At 38.6% G+C, this 15325-nt stretch overlaps 1 protein-coding gene across 1 annotated transcript in view; it reads right to left on the bottom strand.

Moving 5' to 3' along the window:
* Positions 1 to 434: 434 nt before the first annotated feature.
* The window catches only part of LOC122400690 (nephrin-like), a 109696-nt gene continuing 94805 nt past the window's right edge, over positions 435 to 15325 (bottom strand). The window contains exons 12-16 of the mRNA XM_043402273.1: positions 14681 to 15015; positions 3990 to 4277; positions 1757 to 1851; positions 1071 to 1343; positions 435 to 570 (exon numbers count right to left, since the gene is read on the bottom strand). Of these exons, the coding sequence (XP_043258208.1) occupies positions 493 to 570; positions 1071 to 1343; positions 1757 to 1851; positions 3990 to 4277; positions 14681 to 15015 (1069 nt within the window). The 3' untranslated portion in view covers positions 435 to 492. The remainder of the gene's footprint in view (positions 571 to 1070; positions 1344 to 1756; positions 1852 to 3989; positions 4278 to 14680; positions 15016 to 15325) is intronic.

The raw sequence follows: 15325 nt of genomic DNA, 5'->3' as shown, positions 1-15325 counted from the left end.
CTGCGCCATCGGTCGTTTCACCCGCGAAACAGAAAGGTCATTACTACTCGATACTCGGACCGCGATCTGTCGACGAGGCTCGATAGATCGCGATCCATCTCACCTAACGATAACAAGTCTATCACGAATCGTTCGGAAAGTATATATAATATATTCGTACTATACTTCGCGCAAACATTTTCTTTCATCTTTTTTCCTTTTTTTTTTTTTTGTTAAATTACTTTCATCGTTCACCGTTTAATGAACTCTCTCCGTAACGTTCGTACGAGAAGTTTAACGATACATTTCTACGACGTTCCGCGTGAACGAGATACGAGGAACGTCGTTCCGTACTTTTTTTACTTTTATTTCATTATTATTATTATTATTATTATTTTTTTTTTATTCGATTTTTTTTCCTTTTATTAAAGAGTTTAACTTTTTATTAACGGGTGCGTCGAGAAACGTTTAAGAGCGAAATGTTGCGTCGATCTAGATCGAGCGTTCTTAGAATCATGTCGTTGGTGCGTTCGAGGTTGGTGGCGTGTCGGTGCGCCACAGTGAGCTGCCCGAGTGGCTGATCGTGGTGATCTGTAAACGAGAAACATATTTAAATGTACATTCTTCCCTAAAAAACCTTTAAACACTCTATTCGAGGATCGAACGAAAGAAATTCTAATTTTTAAACTGGCTTTTCCCGCAGCTTTGTTTATCAGAATATTGGTTATAAAATCCTTTACTATCGAGGATCGAACGAAAGGAAAATCCTCTACTATTTTTTAAACTAGTTTTACCCACAGTTTTGCTAATCAGATTGTTTCCGTTACTAGATTTTAATTTATAAAATTATAAATAAAACGTACGTACAATGAAATTTGTATTAGTTATTTGTGAATGAAATTTGCCAGATTCCAGGGCGTAGAAAACGTCGAGTAGGGGTTAATATCGGGGGAATAGGGTTGAAGTTAGTTGCCATCTAGCAGTGTTTACTAGAAAGTTCATGGCCCACTTTAAACTGTAAATTACTCACGCTACGAGTGCAACAACGATTGCACGCCGTATAAACACAACGTTCGTGTATTTGTTGTCACCTTATTGTCGTGTCCGATTAATGGAGTTTCTGCCGTGGTTTCGTCGCTGGTACGACTCATGTACGGATGCGGTGGTGGCACATAAATCGGCTTGGAATGACTGGCGACTTGCGCGTAAATCGTCGGTTCCTGGATTGGCTGCCTGCGTGTCAGAGTCGACATGGGTAGCAGTTGAGGACGTTGAATATTGGGTACCTGTACCGGCTGATAACAATTAGGCGGTATTCGTCGGTTGCTTCGGAGTGTCAGCTCGGCGTACGTTAGCTCAGATCCCTGTAACGCAGCAAGAACGTCTAAGTAGCTAGCAATTACACGGAACGTGGATGTTGTAAATCCATTCGCGAGGGTGGGATCTCGTAACTTTGAAATTCGAAACGGAAACCGGGGAAATTTTATTTCAAGAGTAAAAGGTGGACGTCTTTTTTTTATAGAAAATTGATGTTAATTGTGATACACAGACGCGTTGTAAAAATCGTCGGGGAACGGAAAATGTGCTCGAGGAAAAAGCGTATCTCTAACGAGTAGTAAAAAGAAAAGGAAGTTTAAAAGTTACGAGAGTCATCCTTCAAAGTTTTCGTTTTTTTTTTTTCTTCTTAAGCGTGTTTCTTTTTTCGTTTTTACCCGGCACGTATGGCACGCTCGTCGGAGAACGCCGGCGCAATTCAATTAATGCAATTCGTACTCACGTTATTGACATTGGTAAAAGTACTTGCGTCCGTTCGTGGCTGGTGTAAAACGTAGCGCGGTGAAGTACCCTTGCACAGTTCCGCGTAAGAATTTTCTGCGGAAAAACGGTTCAAGATGATTGTTAACCGTTTCACGGTTATTCGTAAGAATTTTCTCGTCGTTTGTTTACGTAACGTCAAAGCAATTGGTCCTTTAACCCTTTAGTTAGCAAGCTCTTTCTCTCAACAAGTCTCTAGTTTCTTTTTTTCACGAGTTAATATTGTTAGTTACATGGTGTATATTGTAAATTGTAAATGAAAGCAACAAGGCCTTGTAAGTAATAACTTAACAAAAAATTCTTTGCCTTTATTATTTATATTTTTGTCGAGTTCGCCTTTACAGAATATGCTGGGTGTTCGGCCACCTTGGGGAAAAATTTTAATGAGAGATTCTAGAGGCCAAAATAAGACGAAAATCAAGAATACCAATTTGTTGATTGCGGTCTCGTTATAAAAATGTTATTAACAAAATCATTGTTAAAATTTGTCCATCTAAGTGAATTTTTTTCTCGAAAGTGTGTAGGATTTCAGGGGTATGTCTATTCATCAAAAATGATCGAAACTGTCACCCACAACTAAAAATAATTTTTTTAGAATGATTTGAAATTTTTTAATTTCGCTGAAAAATTTTCCAGTCGGTATGGAACTAAACGTTAATAACTTTTTAATGAAGGGTCAATTAACAAATTGGTATTCTTGATTTTCGTCTTATTTTGGCCTCCAGAATTTCCCATTCAAATTTTTCCCAGATGTAAAAGAAAAATCTTTTGTTTCTTTAATGATCTGGCTGCTACATTTTTATAAATAAAACGTATAGTAGGAGTTAATTAAGTAATACACAAAGTGTAGAAATGTTTATATAGAAATAAATTTAATTGTCGACATGTAACACGCAAGGGAATAATAATCAATTTTGGGGGTTTTTCAGTTTCCATTTCGCGTTTGGTTGAACAAACGAAAGTCTGTTTAGAAACTTTTGCTCCTAAAATTCTTCTTCTTTGACTCTCTACTGTTGATTTTCCAAACCGAATTTATGGCTGCTTCGTTGCGATCTCGTTAGCAGACAAAGCTGCTGGCAAATTCTCGGAAATATCAGAGGAACGAAACCGAAGGAAACAGAATCTTTTAAAAGAGGGTATTCTGGTAGCACCTAACGAGCTAATTGCCGCCATTTCTTTTTATCCGGTTTCTTCTCCGCTCCACCAAGATATCAGCTACTGTAAAATACCTTTACATTAATTCTTTCGGTACGGCGGAGTCCGCCCGAGAAGTTCTATCACTGACGAACCTGTCCGAAGTTAATCAAGTCACTTTATTCTTCATTAAATGCACCGCGAGCGACGAAGGTTGTACTCAGTCTCATGCAAATAACGTTGAATAACTTCGTTTCGCGCGATTCTCGAAAGCTTTTCGGCATAATCGGAATATTTAACGATCCGTGGCAATAATTATCGTGTGAATACGTTTCGAAGTAATTTGGTCCACGGTAACGAGCACTAATATTTTACATAATTGCGCGTAAATAGGCGAGATACGTTAAGTAACCATTTTATAGGGGCACACGGTATAATTTGCCTCTTTTTCGTGATTAGGGCGCAACAAACGCAAGGTACGAAAGTATTGCACGATAATTACAGAGCAATCTTCGCTTTCGAGCGATAGACAGCAAAATAAACATTCAAAGTTATGGTGGACAGATGTATTAAGTGTAACTTAACTCTTCACACAGATATAACATGTATTACAGCTTGATTCAAGTTTCATTTACGATAACATTGAATTTAGGAAATATATAAACGGATATATTAAATTTAATTTAATTTAACTTGACTTGATTTAAATTAAATATGGAATAAAATTGTTCACTTTTGGTGCCTATTAACTTTAATGATATTTACATGAAAGTCATTATTTTTTAGAATCTTTAAGCTTATATAGTAAATTTTCTTGCATTGCAACTCAGAAGTCCGAAACATTAAAGGCATTTAGGTATCGAAAGGCTTCCCTGGAGTATTTAGTTACCGGTTATAACAGTGGAGGTCCTCGATTTAAATAGGTGTCAAAAAATTCGTTGACCATAACTGTCTATCGTGTAAAAAGTGAAATACAATTTGGGTTATAAAGGGTTAAAGGGTGAAGGTTTGGTCGTGGCGCGAGCCCGGGCAACGTACCAGATGCTCGTTAAATTACCTACCATTAGCGTGAGGAATTATATCGGGGTCCTTCTCGAAGCTCTCGATGCTGTCGGAGTTGAGAGGCAAGGTCGACGATTTATCACGTGGAGAGGAACTGCCGGTTCCGGACGCAGCCAGGTTCGCCATGCCGCCGTCGTCGTGAGAGTCCTTGTCCTCCTGGGGCCTTGGTCGATAGCGTAATCTCACCGCGAGGACTATCACGAAGATCACCAGTAGAAGACCCGCTGTTGCGCCGACCACTGCGCCGAGCAGTGGCCCGGACAACGACAGCATCACCGGCGTCAGAGCTAGAAATCGCAGTAAATGCTTTGAGTCCTCCTTCGACTCCCAAGGAGATTGGGATTTGATCGTTGAAAGGATGCTGATCTCGCGAGGATTTCCCTTTGGGAGGCTTCCATTGAAAGGGATTTCGTGGATCAGGGGTTCGCGAGGCTTGATTTCTTGTCTTTGCGTTATTTGGGTGAACACGTTTTATCGCTGAGCGATGCATTTTTTTTCTTTTCTACGGTTTCGCTTTCCGTGGGAATCGAAACATGTTCGGGATGTGTGGGACCCAGACTCGAGGCGACAACACAAACGAACACACATATCGACGGTATACACATTCTCTTTCATACATCTTTCAGTTTTCTACGTCATTTATTTACTGATATTCTTTCGTTTTAATTTTTGCAAGGCAAGCGTATTTTAGGGGGCTTCATTTTTATTTTTGTTTCGGTTACATCAATTTTACGTCAAGTTAGGATGTAATTGTGCGTTACAGAAAGAGTCACTGAATACCTTTGCAACGACATCACGAGTTTTTTCCTTTATAAAAATTACCTATTCACCAAAGTTTTAAAACAATTTTCAGAGATAAAGAAAAGATCGATGCACCCTATTCATTTTTGTTTTTGTTGCGGTTTCATCAATTCTACGTAAAGGGACATAATTGCACGTTATAGAAACAGTCACTGAATATTTCTGAATGTCCAAACACATCACAAGTTTTCGTTTATAAAAATTACCTATTCACCGGAGTTTTAAAACAATTTTCAGAGACAAAGAAAAGATCGAAGCACCCTATTTCGCTCGATCGCGATTTATTTGTTCGTGCAATTTCGATTGGCAACTTGATTTACGTTCACGGGCGCATTGTAGGTAATAATGGATTAATATCTCGATAATAAACGAGCTCCCCGGGCTGATTAATTATGGTCCAGCGAGTTTCGTATTTAGCCAACGAGAATTATGTAAATGAAATCATCGCTGGCTGATTGTCGTTTCCGGTCGCGACGGTGTTATGGACAGTCGCCTGGTCGGAATAAGGAAACCGCCATAACTGAGGGGGGAGAATGGCCGGGCGGGGATAAATTTTAACTTTATCCGTGTCGCGTGCATCGTTTAAATATTGCACGCTGGACGTTTAACGGTTCATTCGAGGATATATCGAGCAATCTCGACGGGGAACATACATTTTTCAATCCCGCGCGCGGCTCGATTCGGTTTATGCCTTTCGTGCCGCAACGTTCACGAAGCTTGCGTTAAAATTAAATGCGCTTTCGAACGCGAAAGGACTGCCTCGATATTTTTACCAGCCGTACGCTTTTTCGTTTTCTCTTCTCCGTCCATACTCAGTTTACTGTTTAATTGAAATTTAAAATGCGTTTCATCGTCTAAAAACGGTCGTTAATAGTGGTTGGCTATTCATTTGGAGCTTATACTTTATTAATTAGACAATTTCCCTGCGTTCTTTACGAAAATATACACACACTATAGTTGGATCAAACGTAATTCAAAGCTACGAAGAACTTTCTATTAAACTAAATTGAAAATAGGTTTTATAATCAATTGTAAATAAAGATACAAATAATTACACATTATAGCTGGATCAAACGTAATTGGCTGTTCAAAGATACGAAGAAGTAGCTTTTTATTAAACTAAATTGAAAATAGGTTTTATAATCAATTGTAAATAAAGATACAAATAATTACACATTATAGTTGGATCAAACGTAATTCAAACCTATGAAGAAGTAGCTTCCCATTAAATTAAAATGACAATTTAATAGTCAATTATAAATAGAGATACAAATAATTTCTATTAAATTGAAATGAAAACAGACTTTCCAATGTGTTACGAATAGATACACAATTGAGTTATAAAATAATTTCAATCGAATTAAAATGAAAATAAATGTCGTAATCAATTAGAAATAGTTTCATTACGTAATTTGGAAATCTGGCGTGAATTACACTCAAGAAATCCTTGAATTGTCAAGTGTGTTTGATCCGATTATAGTATCGACGCGCTGCATATCATTGACTATCGAACGTGTCTGAACGCTCCCTGCTGATTTGCAATTGCATTCTATGCATTGCTTATGCATTCCTCCCATTCTTGAGGAGTTTGCACACGACACGGTTGCTCGAAATCGTCTAGCATAATTCAGATTATAATCCAAGGTGATTGTACCTCGAAAAGAAAAGTATCGTAGGTTCTTACGCGATCGTTTTTCTTCTTTTCACGAATCTTTAGACGTAACTTTCGAATCCTACGGAATTTATTAAGTCGTCCAACCAGTTGCAAAAGTCGATTTTTATTTAATTACATTCTCTCAAAGATTCGAACCTTAAAATCTATCGTGGCGGGGTTGAAACTAAAATCAATATGGCGCCCATCGTGACTGTCGTTGAAGTGGTCGTCGTTAGCGGTGAAAAGAAAAGCTGTGCTTCATCTAGGCATGTTTCATACTACGCTCGAGTTATCGTACCAAGACTCCATCATTCGCATGCAATGACAAGGCCTACAGAGGAACAGGTGAAACATAAATCTACGGTCAGAAGCGAAAGCACGCTGTTGCAAGCAAAAACGTGTCCAGTGACGCGTTCGATTCCTTTCGACGCTTGTAATTTAACTCGTTTATTTGTTTATCGCATTCGTCAAGTGCATAGAGAGATTCGGGATTCGTCTCTCCACTCTATTGGAATTATTTGTCGTACGAAAAATTCGAAACCTTTTTTCGTTGTAAACACAACTCTTCCCTATCCCTTTCAAACGAATATCATTCACTATCATTGCATCTTAAATTTCAAGAGGAACAAAAATAAAATAGTCCTGTTTGTTACAAATAAACAGATAAAAATTTTGAAAATCTTTCACTAGGTTCAGACATCCTACTTTTGCTTGTATAGATATGTTATAATCGAAGCGTAAGCACACGCGTGAAAATTGTTTCTTGGAACGGCCCTGGATGCACAGACAATTATACATAATAAAACAATGTTTAATTTAATTTATTATTAACTGTACAAATAAGGATAATTGGACGTTTCGATCAACTGCTTTATTCCGTATAATTGTTCGTTATTAGTACAGGTTAATCAGTTTATTTTAATAATATTGTATACCATCAAACAGTGAGGATTCATTAATTGATATTCCAGTGATTCTTCTGGAAAAAATAGATTAGTAATCGTTCGACCCAACACGCTTTCATCATTAATTTTTATCACTATAATTTGACACAAGTCTGGGGTCAGCAGACCACCTAGAAATAATTTAATTATTTCTATCGTTTGAGTTTGCAATTGTAGCACCAGACGATACATATAATTTTATCGAAAACAGGGTGTCGAAATGTTCAGGAAACGCTCTTAATCAGAAAGAAAGAACTTTTCATCGAACAACAAACAGTTTACGGAAACAATGGGGCGGAGAGATGAAAACGGGCCACTCGGTGTACCGCGAGGCCAAATGAGTGAATGAACGCGTCAAATAAATAATGACGTTCTAAAAGCGTGCGGAGATTTCTCTACGTGGTCGGCCGTCCGCGTATAGTTGGGAGTTTCGAGGGGCGCTCGTAAAAAGTAGCTCGTAAAATTGTTACGCTCCCGGCGATACGATCGTAAAGGCACTTCCGTTGCAATCCTTTCTTTCACCGACGGCAATTTCTATATTTTCGAAATATTCGAACGATAAGTCGACCGATGAAATATAATTGGCGAACGGTTCGGTACCGTATAGACGTTATCGACGTCGAGTAATAAAGCATTATTTCGTATCGAACCATTTTTATACCAGATCAATCACGCACAGCACGTATTTGACATTCGTTTCTAGTACCGATACTTTTATAACGAGCCACAGTTTTTTGCCGTTTGATTCGTAATAACGATACATAATAGCCCATCGAGACCTTCGATGGATACGGAAATAGTATTCGAGGAACTGCACATTGCGCTCAGAAAATTTTAAATCCAATTATCCTGAGGTGTATCTGTAACTGGATGAATCCAACCTGGTTTTTTTTTTATATTTTTTCATAAAAATAGACGTACTCGATATTATACATGGCGTGGAGGGAATTCCCGAAGTTAGTAATTGAAATTTGTATAAAAATTTTTTTTTTGAAATTTTATATATTGATTTCCTGATTTTCTATTATTTTTGAAAATGATATTATCAAAATTGTTCGTATATAAAGTTACGTAAAAACCTAGTTCGAAGGTATAGTTGCCAAACGCTGATGGACAACAAAAATTAAATTTATTTCAAATTGTTATTCGCGAAATCCAGCTAATTTCCAGGATAAAATAAAACTGTTACGTATCTTTTAAAAGAGTGATAGCAACTATGCAAATAAATTATTATTATTCAATTTTGCTCTTCGTCTACCATCAGGGAAACTTTCTCTACCAGAGTAAAATATTTCTGTCTTAGAATTCAAATTTTAATTTTTATTCCAAGAGTAGTGAAATAAAAGGAGTAGAAGCAACTATGCAAATAAATTATCATTTTCCATAAAAGTATTACTATTCAATTTTGCTCTTATTTTTTTACACTTATTTAGACAAAATCTTAGGTGTCTACTCAGGTGTCAGAGTGAAATATTTCCTGTGATTCAGATTTCAATTTTTATTTCAAGAGTAATGAAATATTTTTAACAGAAAAAAATCATGTAAGATTTCAATGGCGATGAAGCTTCCGGATAAATGTTAATTTTGATTAGCCAAAGTTGCCGTTTGACCCAATGTGTCTGTCCCGCGGATTAACCGAACTGATTAATTTCGAATTAATCGATTATATCAGCACACTGGTGTAACGCTGCCGTCTGGTCGTGTTTATGTCTGCAATACCGCTTGGCACGGTCGATCGAATCGATCCATGTAAGCGGTCCACCGACCGCCAATTAGCCGATTCAGTTTACGAGGCTTGTTTCAAAAGTTTTCGTAACGGCGGGAAGGGAAGCACGTCGTTTCGATGTACGTACACGGCAACAAAGTATAACAGGTAGACTTATCAGCACAATTTGCAATTCGCCGCCACGTTCTATACACCGTAGCACGATCGTCGAAAGGGGATACGAACTTAACGTTTCTCCATTATGATTTGCTACTGTCAAAATATATAAAAGATCCACTAGTTTTTACATTGCACCCGTTATATTGGAATCCTGTAACATCGAGGACTGTCGGGGATAGACAGTGATTTTAATTAATACTGCTTTAATTTAAATGTCAAATGGAGTTTCTTAATCGTTTCGAGAATTACAATTCGATAGAGTTTCCAGACTATTTCTTTAACTTGTACGAAGTACGATGGAAATTCGAGAGTAGACAAAAATGATGATATTTGTCCATCGAAAAGGGTCCTCGTTGGACTTTTTGGGAGAGAATCGCTATCGAGTGGCTCGGTATGCAAAGTTATTTAAATCGAACGATTCCATCGACGAAGACACCGACTTTTTTCCACGACGAAACGCGACGATTCCACGGACAATGCGTTCGCGGAGATCGTGAATTATCGTTAGGACGGTAATAAATCTGGGATTTAGATGCACTGTCCAGAAACCGGTCTGGCACTCAAGTTCGAGATTAATCAAAATCCACTTAAATTCGCGAACTCCTGTAAACGACCCCCCTTGTTCTGCTCCCGTGAATCTAAGTTGATATTAAACGCACGGGGCTCTCGTCGGATTCCAACCCCTTCCAGCGATCCCCAGGATGGGGGCCAGAGTTAATTCGAAAGCGATTTTATATTCCTGTCGGCGCTCTTTGGAAACATTTTTGCCTCGCGTCAACTTGAGCATAGCGCTCTAACGACGGTTTAATTTTTCGCCCAGGGGAACGTAACGCGTATACCGGAATTTAAATTGGGCAAATAATTCGCGCGATAAACGGTTTTATTGAAATTTCAGGGAATATTAATTTACCATTAAAACGGTGATCGTAAAGTAAACTTCGATAACGTTTGAGCGTTTCGATATTACGCGCGTATTAAATTATTTGATACACGTGTTAGACGTTTCGATTACTATCATGCGATTTTACTTGGAATATATTATTTTTTATATCGAGTCTCTTATTTATTCCGTCAAAAACTGTTGGTCTCAAACATCGTTCTTTAAAATTGGGTTTATATTATTGCATAATTCTCTGGTCTGTCTTGGGAAATGCATATTAAGGTTACAGTTTTACGAAGCGACATTATCATCTTACTTTCTTACATTTAGTCTTTTCAAGTTACTACTTTACTATACATTTTACAACTCTCGTACGAAATTAAAATAAATATGCAGCGAGTAAAATTGTGAGAGGAAGAAAATTCTGAAGATAAACGCGTTTAAAGTAGAAGGACTCGTGGAGAATATTACAGAAACGTTGGAATGGTATTAATGAAAAAGTACTGAAAAATCGTTGCTAGAATTCCACCATTAATTTGATACTGATACACTCATAAAACAAAAATCTTAAATTGTTCTCTATTATTCATAATTCATATTCCTTCATATCGTTAATTCGTTATGGACGTTCCTAAAAATAAAACAAGAGCACCGGATTACTTTTCTTAGCTTTCGTTTTATAGAATTCCATTATTTCGAACGATCTACTCGAAACACTCATAAAACGAAAATCTTAAATTGTTCTCTGTTATTTTATTCTAATTCATATAGCTTCATATCGTTAATTCGTTATGGACGTTTCTAAAAATAAGACAACGAGCCCCGGATTACTTTTCGTAGCTTTCGTTTTATAGAATTCCATTATTTTGAACGATCTACTCGATATACTCGTAAAACGAAAATCTTAAATTGTTCTCTATTACTTTATCATAATTTATATTTCTTCATATCGTTAATTCGTTATGGACGTTTCTAAAAATAAAACAACGAGCACCGGATTACTTTTCGTAGCTTTCGTTTTATTTCCAAAGTTCCTACGGTTCACATTGGAAAGCTTTTGTTTTGCGTCGGTTTGTTAAAGTATCGTACGCCCAGCGGGTTAATCGGGTTCCAATTACGGGATTCATTTATTTATAAGACTAATCAAGGCCAGGATTTAACCGTGGCCCGTACACGCCTGGCACCAATGTACACAATTCCATCGCGTCTGGAAGCACGTTTATCGAACTTCTCTCGCGACAGCGAGGAAGATCGGGTTCAGCCGCAGACCAATTTCAGTTGAACGTCCTCCGGCAGGTTTGCACGTACAAGCGGTTGTCTTAGTGGTGTCCCTTGGAACCAGAGTTCCAGACTTCTCTCTTGTGTACGTACCAAACCGTTTACAGGATGTATACGCGGGGACCTTTGGCCACGAATTCGCGGAGGGGCCGTCCATTTGCATATTCGCGGCGGTTAGCTGAAAGACGTTTTGTAATCAGGTTCTGCGGCCCCGTTTATGGTTCACTTTAACCCGTTAACGCAGCAACGGACGTTTAATAATCGCCGACACGTTACGCGAGCCGAGGTAATGTCCCTTTACAAATTTAATCAGCACCGGGCTGTTTCGATGTCGAACGAAAGGGAGGGGGAGGCTGATCGTTTAATCTCTAGGATTAAATTAAACGTACTCGAAACGAGCCGATTCGAGCACCGAGGTAAATGTTTTTAGACGGTCGAACGATGTATCGGAGTCTACCGAATAATTCTCTTCCCCGTTTCCATTAATGCTTTTGCGTACGATTCAACGTAGGTTGGTACGACGCTCAGCCCCCCCGAGGGATGGCTGGGAATCCTGGTCTTGCTGATCCCTTCGACTCAGTCCACAATTTCTGACAAAAGGGCATATCTATCACGAGACGTTCCAAGTTTTTGTGGCCAAAACCCTTTCAACGTATTCCCATGGCGGTCGGGGTTTTTAATTTTACGCGTACCCCTTTTTAACACTTTGCCAACTGCACGCTTTTTGCAAACTATACGAAGAAGCATAGTTTTATTTATTTGCATAGTTTAATTTCAAATAATTTCTCAAACCTATACTATTTAATTTTGTTTAAATTTGTTCGTACAAGGGGTGGCCACGAGAAAGAATAGATTTGTTTTAGCTATACATCATGAATCTGAAACTGTGTTGATTTTAATATACAAGACTTGATGCCTCACGATCGTGAAACTTGACAGTAGAATCTTGTGACGAGTCAGACTCGTTGCTGTACGTCAAAGGGTTAAGTTTCTAGAATTCGTAGAACATGGGGATTGAAAATTTTAAAATAGTATTCATCGTGGATTTTTTTGAAACATCAAATTACCAGGTCCTGTAACCTTACGAATAGATAGAAAAATATTCAGTAATATTTAATCGAGATTCTATAAATAAATTAACTCTCATCTAGGTCCTCCTAATTTTTCAATTTTATACATATATTTCTAACCGTAAAACGCGACATTGGCAATGTGTTAAGTGGGTATTCTAAACAAGGATCTCTCTGTCCAACTTGACGTTGCTTAATAACATTTAAAAAGGAAAGATATTCGCGAGAACGTAACAGAAATGGGTGCGTCAACGAATAGTTAGGTTTCTCGTTCGATAAAATTCAGCTTACAGGGCGGCCTCGAAGGCAGAGAATGATCCAACATTGAAATCGATGATCAGCTGGTAGATTGAGCGTGGATTGTGTGTTCCGGATATGTTGATAGATTCATCCGATAAGATGATCCGATGGTTTAGCGGTAAAATTGAATTCTATTCAACTGGCTAGTTGGTACCAGATTAGTTTTAGATTGCAGTACATCGGAGAATCCCGAGTCAGCTTTGACGATGTGGCCCAACGATTTGACGACATACATATGTCGATTCCGTGTTTACGATGCTCCGAATCGGGTCTGGTTAATTCCAGCAGAGGCGAACGTTAATTTTGGATCAGGTTTTCAGTCGGATTTACCGGGATGATCCAATGATTTAATGATTAAAGTGGGAAGCCAATTGATCTCTACATGATCCTGGATTAAGTCTAGATTATGTTCGGTCATCGTGAATTCCGGATTAGGCAACGGTGCACGTTTGACAGCATAATTTGACACTCTGATACCGTGCGCTGATTCAAGATCGGGCGTTGATTTACATAATATCGATCCAGGGGATCGAATATTCTTTGTGTAAACTACCTTTGGTAGAACACGTTCGTCCAAAATAGAGGAGTAATATTGGTTCGTATAATACGATACAAAAATGAATTCTACGTTTAGATCATTGATTAGATCTTGGATTTAGATTCGTAGAACCTTTTGTCCCTGTAACGACTACTTTATTTTTTAAAAAATGATCACTTTCCTTCCTGCGTTATAATACAATTTAGATATATTGTTGCAAGGGCAAGATGGTATATAAAACAAATTCTAATTTTATGAATTCGACGAATATTAATATTTCTTAACGTGGAATAACTAAAAATTGAATCGCGTATTTGTTTCAAAGCAATGCTACATAATTCATCGATAGTCTTTGCAAGAACATATTGATACTAAACTGTTAAGTATTTCATTCTGCGTAGTTTATTACGATCACAATTATAAATATAAATTTACTTCGAATGTTTTGATTCAATTTCGAGTCGTGTTCAGTCTAACGAAATATAATCGGAAAAAGTAAAAATACATTGAAAACTAAACTATCTACTTTGAGAACAAGCAATAAAGAATGTTGGTGCAAATACTGACGAAAGAAAAAAAGAAAACGTATTGTTAAAAACGCGAATTATCGAAGATTGGTTCCCCCAAGGTTTATAATATTTTTATTCATGTTCCTTACACACACGTTTACTTTTTCCTATCTTCTAGAATCAGAACTTTTAAAAACTTCACTCGATCCTTCCCCATTTTGTCTTGTACCACCATTTACACCAACACTTTTTTACTCTCATTCTTACAACAGATCAGCTTCCAATTTATCCTTAATTTCTCATATCATACAATTCTTCATATCGCAAACATTTTCTCGCCGAAGATGACTCTCGAATGGTAAACGTTCGAACCAAATTAAAATTTTAATTCCTTCGATTTGCCCCTGACCGAACAAAGACTCTAATTTCTCGGCAAGCCTCAAAGTTCCTCAAACTCCCTAACTCGTGCATTCATTCACCAATATACGAAACGTCCTCGAATCAGACTCGACGCAAACCGCGCGCGTCGAGAGTGTTTCGACCGTTATGTAATCCCGAAAAAAACTGCGTGTAAATTCGACGATATAGGAGATTACGATCCCGTATCAGATTAAATAGGATGACACGCAAGATTGATGGCGCGCGACAAACCCGGGAACTGAAAATGGTTAGCCACGTCTCGCTCGATTCTGGGAATGGTCTCTGGGATCGTGTTCATCGCGAGTCGTGGACGTTGGATTTTGAGGGGTGGGTTTGTTCGTGGGTGAATCGGGGTACCGAATCGCGATTTGCGCACGCTGGACTCGAAATCGAACACTAGCTGGCCCCTACCTGGGTATCGTTGATGCTCCTGTGTCTTACCCTCCTGAACAAAGTGCGGGCTGTGAAGTTCGATGGCGTCGCTCGTCGCGTGCTCCGTTATGATCCTGAGGGAGAGCAGCAGCCCGGAGTAACTCCTCTCCGCGGGCAGATTCGTGATCTCGAGCATGCTAGGCGTCATGCTAATCGTCGACCCTAGAAGACGCCTGGACTCCGCGTCGAAGACTTGCAGCACATAGGTGGCCATGGGCTGGTTGACGGACTTGCTCTCCGCGCAGCTCACCCTCACCGTTGTCCGACTCTCTTCCCTGATCGTACAATTCTCCGGTGGCAGAGGATGCTCCAGGCTTATACCTGTTACCACACCGGCACAACACACCTGCCTCAGCCTTCTTCTACAGCTACTTCGTGGGCTTTTATTGGGATACTTTTTTTTTTTGCACGGGGGTCTTTTGCGATAGATCTTTTTTGGCGTTCTTTGAGGTTACGGGGTCACGTGGAGGTTCAAAGTGGGGCCTTTAGGGGGACTCGTCGAATAAAATTCGAATTCGCGTGTTTCGGATATTCGAATATTATTCGAATACTGTTCGAACGGTCGACTTGTTTAAATAGTTGATATTCGTTAGATTTGGGACCCAACAGTGAAAGCTATGTGGG

Source organism: Colletes gigas, unplaced genomic scaffold (assembly GCF_013123115.1).
Source record: "Colletes gigas isolate AHSC1104 unplaced genomic scaffold, ASM1312311v1 Colletes_gigas_Sc00019, whole genome shotgun sequence".
NCBI classification, from domain to species: Eukaryota; Metazoa; Arthropoda; class Insecta; order Hymenoptera; family Colletidae; genus Colletes; species Colletes gigas.
Note: the sequence above shows the minus strand (reverse complement) of the source record. Positions and strands in the feature narration are given on the sequence as shown.